This window comes from Mycetomoellerius zeteki, unplaced genomic scaffold (assembly GCF_001594055.1).
Source record: "Mycetomoellerius zeteki isolate Tzet28-1 unplaced genomic scaffold, Tzet1.0 scaffold114, whole genome shotgun sequence".
Classification (NCBI taxonomy): Eukaryota; Metazoa; Arthropoda; class Insecta; order Hymenoptera; family Formicidae; genus Mycetomoellerius; species Mycetomoellerius zeteki.
Window position 1 is genome coordinate 1,159,080 of NW_017256062.1, and position 11,504 is coordinate 1,170,583.

At 37.2% G+C, this 11,504-nt stretch overlaps 1 protein-coding gene across 1 annotated transcript in view; it reads right to left on the bottom strand.

Moving 5' to 3' along the window:
• Positions 1-736: 736 nt before the first annotated feature.
• Mapmodulin (acidic leucine-rich nuclear phosphoprotein 32 mapmodulin) overlaps positions 737-11,504 on the bottom strand; it is a 12,363-nt gene continuing 1,595 nt past the window's right edge. Inside the window, exons 2-8 of the mRNA XM_018457483.1 lie at positions 2,584-2,727; positions 2,281-2,400; positions 2,084-2,196; positions 1,902-2,005; positions 1,697-1,770; positions 1,388-1,475; positions 737-1,169 (exon numbers count right to left, since the gene is read on the bottom strand). Coding sequence (XP_018312985.1) covers positions 1,111-1,169; positions 1,388-1,475; positions 1,697-1,770; positions 1,902-2,005; positions 2,084-2,196; positions 2,281-2,400; positions 2,584-2,727 — 702 coding nt within the window. The 3' untranslated portion in view covers positions 737-1,110. The remainder of the gene's footprint in view (positions 1,170-1,387; positions 1,476-1,696; positions 1,771-1,901; positions 2,006-2,083; positions 2,197-2,280; positions 2,401-2,583; positions 2,728-11,504) is intronic.

Here is an 11,504-nt window from a genome sequence, read left to right on the forward strand (position 1 = left end):
GCAACGCTCGACACGTCGATCGAGGTGTATCGGAGATTTTTGTGTCCCACACATCTGAATATAAACGATCTAACTCTCGCTCTTCTGTCGTCGGAATCACGCGATTGAAAACAATAATATAAATATTACGATATTTTCTATTCGCTATCCGTTTCTCATTGATATCGGAGATCTCCGTAGTGTAGAACTTCTCGCGGAGAACGCGCATAATTCGCTATCATTCACAGCGATTGTTCTGCATTGTTTTTTTTTTGTTTTTCGCTTTAACTTCTTCCCCAATCCCCATCCCATCCTCGTCTGATATATACGCTCACGTATACGAGTAACATATATTTCTCTCTTTATTTTCTGTCCCAAAAATCACAGAGGCATATAATGCACCTCGATGTATGGTGTAAACCTGTACAAAAGTTGTTCCTCATTTACTCTATACTTATTCACGGTACAATAATAATGTATTTAAAATGTAACTTATGTAACCTTATTACTGATTAACGATGACCGCATTCCAGCGTGACCAGCCTTTGGCCGACTGGAGCTAACAGACAAGATGCTCCTTCGAGTGTAAAACTCCGCTACCTCCCGCAATCTATTTTCGTCTCTTTCGCACGCGCAAACACACGCGCACTCTCTCTTTCTCTCTCTCTCTCTCTCTCGCTCTCGCTCTCGCTCACACACTCTCACTCTCGCCCTTTTACTCTTTCTCTCAAGCTTTCTCTCCACGATCTTCTTTCCATTTTATGCAACACCACTAATACTCTCTAACTCTATATACTCTATATAAAATATCGTTAGTATAACTAAAACTGTGCTGTGTCCAGCTGGAATGCAGTCCTATTTTTATGCCATCATTATCCTTCCTAGTTTTTCTCACGCCTTCCACATCCATTCACATTTCGTATCTTCTACCGTACGATAAATCTTTTGTTGTTACACAGACAATTTCCTCGCAGTCAATGATTTACTGATAAATTCATATCACTAACTGTAGTCTGTCATTGGTCGGTCGATTAGTTTGATTCCCAGCTGTTCACTCGGCGTCGCAATTATTGTTATTATATTTATATGAATTTTACACTCATTCAACAATATCAGAGACAGCCCTCCATCTTAAGCGTTCTCTCCCACATCATCAATTTTTCTTTTCTTTCCTCGAACAGGAGACTCTTCTGCACAAAATATAATCGGTTCAATTGTACCAATTAGAAATTAGTTTATAACATGTGTATGTGATAAACGAATAAAAAGAAAAATTATATATATATATATATATCATTGAAATAATTATGATATTTGAATATTTATACTCGTTCCATATTCGTTTAAGCAATTATGAAATTTTTTAATTCTAGATAAAAATAAAAATTATAATTTTCGAAAATCATACCTTCCTCTTCTTCTTGCTCATCATCTTCATTATCCTCATCGTCATCTTCTTCTTCTTCTTCACCCATATAATCCTCCTCATCACTGTCCTATATCCCGATATATATTATGTATTTTTAACATATTTTATTAAATGTAATTAGATCATCATAATGTTACATAAAAACCTACAACACCTACACATTGTTACGATTATACTGTAAACAATAAAAGTCTAATAAGCGAAAGATCTCGATGAACGTACTATCAAGCATGTTAAATGCGCTTTAAGTTCAACTTTATGAATTACTTAAACGTGACGTGAACTCACCCCAAGCTTTTCCTTATAGACAATATCTAATCCTGGATCATCATCTAGAAAATCCTCGTCTTCTTCATCTGAAACTATATTTCGATATGTATATTCATCGCTATTATTTTTATGTACATTGATATAATTTTGTTATCGTTAAGAAACATGTCTACTTGATTAAATTTTTATTTACAATTATTACGTGATCAAGCTGTCAACCAACCTTCTTCACTGTCTTCTTCGTTGCCACCTCCTTCTCCATCTTCGTTTCCATTGACTTCATCATCCTCCCCTTCACTGTCGACTTCACAATCATCGGCGTCATATCTGAACAGACAAAACACAATCAATCGCTTTGAGAAAATAAACGAAATAACAAAGCGAAGCCAGTGTATAATTTCGTACCCGTCAAGATATCGTAGACTGGGAATAAGATTGAAGACTTTCTCCCTGTAATTATCCATATTTGTCACTTCATTATTGAACAAATCCAGACTCTTCAGGTTCTTGAACTCTTTCTGGAATACAGAAGAATTTCACAATAGGATTTTATTTTGGCGATAGACAGATTTCAACTTTCTATAACAAATATGAGAACTTACCAATGGTTGTAGCGTATCAAGATCTTTGATCTTGTTGCCACTCAAATTTAGATGAGTCAACTTGGGGCTCGAATCAAGCAGGTTTAAACCACCCGAGATCCGATTGTCGCTTAACTCCAACTGCACAATACAAAAACAATTTGCACTTACGATACACGAAAACAGGAAATTTGTTTGATAAAGACAATTATTAACCATCTCATTAAACACCTTCTTTAATATTTCTATATCATTTTTCTGATAAGTATAACTTAATAAGTATCTTGAAGGTACTTTGCGATAATTAGAAATATGTATATATACCTTTTTAAGACTGGACAACTTTGGGAAGCCTTTTAGACTGGTAAGACCCACATTGATAAGACTCAATGATTCCAGAGCGCTGAATTCATTTGTCAGACCCACAATTTGCGTACTCCGGCAATTATCAAGAACAAGTTCTTTGATCTGTAACATGCACGAATCATCTAATTATTTACAAGTAGATAACGAAGAAAGTCATATAAGTATCAGAAGCAGATATCTCACGAAATGCCAGCTAAATCATAACGTAATTAGAAAGTTATATTATATCGAGCATTTTCAAATTAATATCATCTTCGAAGACAAAAACATGTTTTTGTCGCCAAATGTTTTACCGTGTCCTGTCTAAAATATAGCTGAAAGACATACCGAGAATATTAATCATGTGAAGACATTTATTAATATTCTTGAGTTTACAGTAAATGACCGCGTTTCGATACGGACGGCGATCATCGATTCGTGAAATCATATTCAAATTGAAATCGTATTCAGGTTCACGCGCATATGGAATCGTCGCGCTCTCGAAAGGATGCGGTGTCGGACACAGTCGTGGCGGTGAGCGCTCGCGGTCGAAAAAGTCGTCCTCGCTAAAATTCAAACGAGCGATAAGCTTTCGCGGGAGAGATGGGCTATTTTATTGATCGGAGAAAGAGAAAGGCCAGAGGGTGAGAGCGGGACCGGATAAAAGGACAGAGATGGCGCGGGGCGGTCGGGAAGGGTGAGGCAGATGAAGAGCGGGGAAGTCTTGTTTAGCCGCGTCGGAAAAGCCGGCGAGCGACAAGCACGGACTGCGGCACGCGACGCCGAGTACGAGAAGTGGGGTTGGCTATAGGAGGGGGAGGGGATGAAGGGTGGTCATCATCGATACCGGATGCCTCAATGCCGGAAGTATCGATACTCCCATATCGCATTATTGCGCCCATGATGTAATGAGGCAAGGTGTTACATCGCCTGCACTCGTTCCTCTCAACAATAGTCAATCGACAAAGCTTATCTTTTGAATTTCAGAAAGCGATACAAGCCAGGTGTTATTAGGTTTGTTCGCGTCGCATGCTCCAACATGTTCCAATATGCTCCTACTATAGCTCTTATTCACTCCAAAGGGTTTGACAGAGTGAGTAGGAGCTATGGTAGGAGCATGTTGAAGTTTGCGACGCGAACAAACCTACTGATGCCGCGGTTAGGTTTGTCGGGGTAAATTTTTAATTAGCTGCTTACACATCGATTTACTAATGTTACCGCCATTACGTGCGATGTTTACACCATAGGTCTGTTCTTTTTTCATATCCCAGAACTGAACGTCTTGTACGGTTCATGTTTTTTTCTTTTCATTTGGTGAGAAAAAGACAAAAAATTAACCATGCAAGAAGTTCAGTTCTGGAAAAAGAATAGGCCTCTTTTCTTTTTACATGGCGATTCCGGCGTTATATACATTGCGTCCTCTCGCAAATATGAGATATTTTAACCACGATATTCTGTTACATTTGATATATATATATACACACATTTGATACACATGCCATGTTAATAGACCATAGATACGCACTTTGCGTGAACGAGAATTTGTATACTGACTCATGTTCAATAAATAGAAATATAGGATATGTATAGAAATATAGGATAGACATTTTATATATATATTTTTTATTCATATATTATATTTAGGCTAAATTGTTTAAAAAATTATTAGTTTTAATTTCATCTATCTCTATTATATCTCTATTATATCAATTAAAAAATAGAATGTATCTCTGTTACTAATAAAAAAAGTTGATGCTATCAATCCTTCTACATTATTAATACCAAAAGAAATAATATACTTACAAAGCATCTTTATTTTTCCTTAAAGAAATATCTATTTCTCTGAATTTTGTATTCTTTGAGGATAGAATTATTTATTTCAGTTATTGATGATCAACTTTACATTATTAATACTGAAAAAAATAACATACAAAGTATCTGTATTTTTTCTTTAAAAAAATTTCTATTTTTCTAAATTATATTCTTTGGGGACAGAATTATTTCATTGTCAGTTATCAGTAAAAAAAGTTGATACTCTTAATAATTGACGTTACATCATCAAATATTGAAGAAAATAATATATATCTATATTTTTTTCATAAAATATACCTATTTTTATGAATTCGTATTTTTTTTTAGAAATAATCCGTTACGGATTCCTTTTTATTAATCTGTAACATATAATTTGCAAGCTTTATAAAATTAGAATTAAATTTCGCAGACAAGCGTACATGTCTCGCATTTATTGAGATTCCCTAATTTAATATTCAAGTTGAATTACATGCAACATTTTCGTCCTATACTCCTCGCCTTAGATATCTTGCGTACTCCATACGACCAATCGGTCGACAGGTTGGCTATATGTATCCCGTGTTGCACCGGTCGTAATGGTAACGTCACAAGGTGTCATAGGAGTGGATCAATGACAGTCGCGGATCAAGGGAACCAGGAAGACGCGCATGTTACGTCACTCGGATTCTCCGACGTTTCGAAACGTAATATTACCGCGTAATTTTCGTAATAAAGACAGATATACTTTGTAATCACGCGATTACGCAATAAAACGCAGTTTTGTTATCGACCAATTATTCTCGTCTACGATTCCGAATTGTCGTACAAAATACGCCCTTCTACGTTTATTTCCAAGTCCGCGTAATTAAAATTAAACCGGAAGGCATTCCTCGATCTAAATAAACATTGACCGGTACGTTTCCAATTTGGAAAAGATCACCGCCATGCTCCCGAGTGGCACGGCACTGTTGCATCCAAGATGCATTGCAAATGCAACGCGGGTGGTCAACGCAGAGTGAGTAAAGTTTCGGAGTCGTAAATATGTAAGAGCTGCTCGGCGATTTTAACTAGCACGTAAACTCAACATCTGTTTAACTTATGCATTTAGGAAGGATGCTGTATAACAGTAAAGATATTATTGTTCTTGTTCTCTTATTTTAAAATAACTATGCAAAACGCGTATCCCGGTTCGTCTTGGCGCGATTATAATAGATACACATTAAAGCGTACATCAGAAATAGCAGCTTTGCAATTGTTGTTAAATTCTAATATGATTGAATATTAAGTGAAAATTAAAATTAAGCGATAAGATTAAATACACGTGAGTGAAAAATGCCATATTCGATTAAGGCGATTCTTCTATAGGCCTAATAATATTTCTTATGAATTTAAAGTTAGTTTAAACTGGAAATTATATAAATTCATAAGAAATATTATTCAGCACGAAGAACTGCCTTGGCCGAATATGATATTTTTTACTCACATTATGTTTAATATGATTGATCTTAATTCCTCACTGAATGTAAAGTCCGCATTGTTAAATTTATAATGTCAAATTACATCCAATTTGAGTTACTTTAATCATTTTTATAGGTCGCCACTGCTTTTACTCAATATGTCGTTAATTAATGGAATTAAACAACTTAACTAAAAAAAATATGTTAAATTTTATTCAGATTTAGTATTAAGTGCGTACGTTAATAGGGACGTTGTTTATTTTAAAACTAACCACAAAAATGGATTAATTTACATTTTGCACTCATGGAAGTTAAAAATAACAACACGTTATTTGATACAAGAGATTAGGTTACTATTGTTCCTTTGATATCTAATTTTTAAAATATTAAAAAAGATAAAAAGTAAATTAAACCCAGACAGTTAATCTTATATCGGACTTAAATGTATATAAACCAATTATATTAAAGAATCTTACAACACGCAAAACTGCTTTCTCTGCTGAACGCAACCAATGCCTCGAATTTAGACATTTATCAAAACATATATGCTTCGATATGCGCATAAATTTACGTGTTAAAACATTAATGTGACCATATTTTCTTAGAGAAAATAAAAGACAAACCTGAAAATTTTAGAGCTTTAATTTTAAATATTTCCAAACTGGTTTGTAACTGTCAGACGTCTGCGCGTTCATTTTTTAAATTTTCTTGCACAATATACCTAAGTTTATTCCCAAGTAAAGCACAAGTCGTCACATCAGAATGACGTCAAATTAGCTGCAGATTATTAAAAGTAACTTCAATCAATCACGACTCATTTTGACGTTATTTTGATGTTGCGACTTTATTGTTCTATTTGAGTTAAAAATTTGTTTTTCTCTCTCCGTAAAAATTCGCCTATTAGACATTGGAATGCTAATTAGAAAGGAATTTCCCGTAATATCATTAAAATGAGGGACAGAAAAGTAAGTTGTAAAAAATAAATAAATCTAATGGACAGCTACCTGAAGTACAGTCTTTACAATAAAGGACGTATTATGCAGAAGACAAGAATAACACATTCTATAAAAGATCATTACTTAAAGCTTTAAATCTTAAACCGTAAGAAATTGATCAGTTACAGTCGAATGTGAGAAGAATAATGATTTATTGATCTACATATAATTGACTATTATAGGCTTTCTACAATATGTCTATCTAAGCTTTAAGTCTTAAACTATAAGAAATTAACCAATCAATTATTCTTTTCACATTCGACTGTGATTGGTTAATTTCTTATAATTTAAGACTTAAAACTTAGGTAATAGATTATTGTGGAAAGCCCATTATTAGTCAACTTCCATGACTTAAGATTTAAAGCTCAGGTAATGGCTTATTAGTAGAAAGACCATTGGAATAATTTTTACAAAGTTTCGAGCGTGATAAAAAATAATCAAACTTGTGTCGCGTCAAAATCGCTCTGACGCCACACCCTAGCTACGGCTCTGCGGACGCCCACAAGAGAGACGCGAACGCAGCGATGCACCTGAAGAAAGTCGGGCAATGCCGGCTGACATCGGCCGAGCAGGCAGCTTCGATTCGATTCGATTCGATTCGGTTCGGCTCGGCTCGGCGATGCGACGTGACGTTATGTTACGTTACGTTACGTCGCGCCGCTACGGCGAAAAAAATTCGTTCGTCGTGGCCGCGCGTGCCACTCCGGCGGTCGGATCAGCCGGCAAAGTGGACTCGTCCAAGATGGCGGCTTGGTGATTGGCGGCGCGTCACGAAACGCGATCCGGTGCGCACGGCAGTGATTCGTGCTTACGTATGTGTGTATGTGGGTGCGCGCGCGCGCGCGCAAGCGGCTACGCACGCAGCGGCACGCACGTCACACGCGTGGGAAGGTAACGAGGTGCAACCGACGAGTTGACGTCGCAATGTCGGGATGGAGGTTCCCGGCTGGCAGCCGAACGCCAATCCTCCGGCGAAGAGGCGTCCCGGCGCCACGCCGCGATGCAATGGCGACGTCCAGGTTGCCGCGTGCACGCGTCTCGTTTATGGCGGGGGGCGCGCGCGCGCCGTTTCATTTACATAACGCGGCTGCTGTTGACGCGCGCGCAACATACGCTTTTCGCGCGATCGGGATTGGTGGCGACGCCTCGATGCTAAAAAATATATTAATCGAGTAAACATATGTCGCGTTAATTCTTAACGCGTATCATGTAACGATCTCTACGATCGTGATAAACGTGATGTATTCCACGAAAGAGAGAGAACACGATCGTAGGAAGTCTAAAAAAATAGTTCCGTCCAGCGACAGAATTAAGCCACACGATACATTTTTTTTTTTGATAGAACGCAAAATTTCTAGTAATTTACTGAAACGCGAACAATCCAGTAGGAAAATGTGCATCGTATGTCGCAGGCTTCACTCAGGTTGTCTAGCTATTCGTTTAAATTCTATCAGCCTCTATGGATGCTTTCCATTAATGACACAAATGTCACTCTGTTTTTGTCATTTATCGAATGTCAAGATAAAATAATATTCGTGTCACTAAATGGAAAGCATGTCTTCTTATGTCTTTCGACATTTAACGAGGAAACAATCACTTTTTTTGGGTTTAGAAAGTTTCTCCGCCAACTGCGCCATCGCGCCAGCAAGTGTCCTATGCACTTTAACGCGCATCGATGACAAAATGTCAATGGGTGTTAAGTCGTCGAAGCGATGCTTACGTCGATATTTTCGGATTGACCAAAAGTACGGAGCACCGTTAGTAGGTTTCGATATGTCGAAGCAATAATATTAAGAACATTCGAAGCTTCTAGTCTATACGTTTTGGCGCTCGCTCGGGAAAGGCAACACCTCGTGGCAGCCTTTTTATACCGATCGATGTCGCAAATTGCAAAGATCCCCGGGAACGATCATTATCACTGAGAGCAGTGTCACACCTTTACTGTAGTTACACAGAAAAATGCATACCTTACTGTACTTAAATATTAACAACTTGTTTCAAGTATTTCAAAAGTTCATATATCTGCAAATCTATCACAAACATCAAATTTATTCAAAGTACATTCTGAATTCTAACAAGCTTAAACTTCAATCAAGGCTATTGAATTAGAACAAATTTGATTTATTATATGTATAAAATCGTTTCTTCGATAACATTTTATAGCATTCTTCAAAAGAAAATAAATTCTCGTTTCGAGTACATGAGTTGACATAATAGTGAGCTTTCCTAAAATTTGTAATAAGTACTCGTATATTTTAAGATTATTATGAGAAAAATATGTTCTTTGTTAAAAAAATAATTTTTTGAGATATTACTTAAAAGAAAAGAGTAAACTGAGTAATCACTTTTCTTAACAGTAGAATGATATGTTTCTGTGTGCAGGAAGAGTGCATTTCAAAAACAAGTTCTTGTAAGAACTATAAAAGATTACATTTTGAACAAAGAGTTGTGAATGTGTGTGTGTAAAAACATAGAAAATAAAGAAAAAATATATTTGTATAAAACAGAAAAAAACTTCAAAAATAATAAAATAATAGATGAAACTTTAAATTAATTTGAATTAAAGCGAGATAATTTTTAATAAAATTATACTTATTAAAAATATCAATTAAGAAAATATTTACTCTCAATCGAAAAAAAAAAAGATTTAATATCATCTATGCATATAATATATTCTTGTAATTTTAAATTTAGCATGGACATAATTTAAAATTATTAAAAATTCCATTTCTGGAATAAAAATCTCTATATTTAAGGTACTGAAAAGTTACGAAGTTTATGAAGGTTTCCCAAGAAACAAGTTACAAATATTAACATAAAGAGGCATCGAAAAAAATAATGACAAGTTCAATTCGTAGTTTCGACACTTGAGAAACGTACGGGACATCTAAATCATTCTCCATTTCCTTGCGTAAATCGATTCGATCTATGGTGCGACAAATACTCGGATATTTTATAAGTCATCTTTATTAATTGACATTTAACGGACGTATCGTACATTTCTATTAGAAAATTTGAGGCACAATTACTGTTTGGTTCTTTGCACAGTCACGTTTAATTAATGGACACGGTCGTAACCATTAATGGAGAATTTGACGCGCTTCGTCCGCAGTGAAATCCGCGGAAAATCCATTATCGAAGTATTTCACTGATTAACTCTAATCACATTTATGGCATCGCATCGGCGCTCTGTCTCTCAATTACATTTGTTACCGTTAACGCTCGTATACACGAATAGTTCACGGATATTCAAACGATTGATTTTACAAATTTGTTCTAAAAATATACCATTCCGCGCGCGGGCTGACTTAATTTAATTAACTCATCTCCGTGACATCACGACGATTTTCGTTTCGCGTATTTGAACGGATATACATACGTATATACATATATCACCAGGTTACATAATTCAGCGTACCGATTTATGCAGATTGATTTCCAAGTAATAACAAGCGATACAATTAAACTTGGGACAGCGGTACGATTTTTTACACAATCATGTGTGAAGTGATTCATTTCCAGATATCTTGAAATTGATGTTTATTCGAGTGTGTAATTTAGCATTTATGTATGCAAGTTTTATCGACAATTTTACACTCGTGTTCTCGTAGGAAATTCCGTAACATTTTTTTTCTCTACACGGAAAAGCTGTTAAGAGACGTATTCACGTTCACGAGTTCATTGTTAAATACGCTCGTTGTCACAGTGAGAAATTAGTTTACTCGAACCAATCCTGGATTTGGGTGTCAACCTGCTCACATACGTGTATCAAATACATGTGTCGGGTAAACGCCGCGCCGGAAGGATTCTATACGTGAAACTATAGGTTTGTTCGCGTCGCATGCTCCAACATGTTCCAAAATGCTCCTACCATAGCTCTTACTCACTCCAACCCGCTTGATAGAGTGAGTAGAAGCTGTGATAGGAGCATGTTGGAGCATGTTGGAGCATGCGACGCGAACAAACCTTATAATTACATACGTAATACACACCCGACGTATTTATCTTAAATTATAATTACGTTTGTATATACAAATATAGATTCTGCGCAGTACGCACGATGCCGAGACGCTTTATCGTTACGTTAAAAATGAAATCGCGCGGTACTGGACGCCGCCCGCGCCGGTTCATTAATGCGAAAGTAAAGTCTCGCGGTGAGAGGGAAACGAGGATCTATCTTCATTTACATTACAGCCAACGCTATCATCCGGAAAGAGGCGGAGAATCGGAGCTCTCGATCAATCGTGTCCGTGGGTAAAGTTGACCGACGACGACATTGGCGAGAATCCACCATTAATCACATCGCATCGGCGGCGCGGAGAAGCGGCCGGTGTCGCGCGCGCGTCAGAGACGCGCGTGTTCCTCTTCCCGCTTTCCACACCACCGGAAAAATGATATGGTAACTCCTCCATCCGTGAGTCCCTCGTCTCTGCGTGCGTACGCGTATGCGTGTGTGCGTTCGCGCTCGCGCACGCCAACGTAACGAAACGCAAGACGAAATCTCTCCCCGCGTCACGAGCGATAACTGATAAGAGAGCGGCGGGCGGCGCGGGCGCGCATATATAGGTATACAGCCGTGCGAAGGAGCAACGGGTTGCGCATGTAGCCGCAACGTGAGAATTGAGAAAGCGTGGGTCTCGTTCCAGCTTATTTCGGC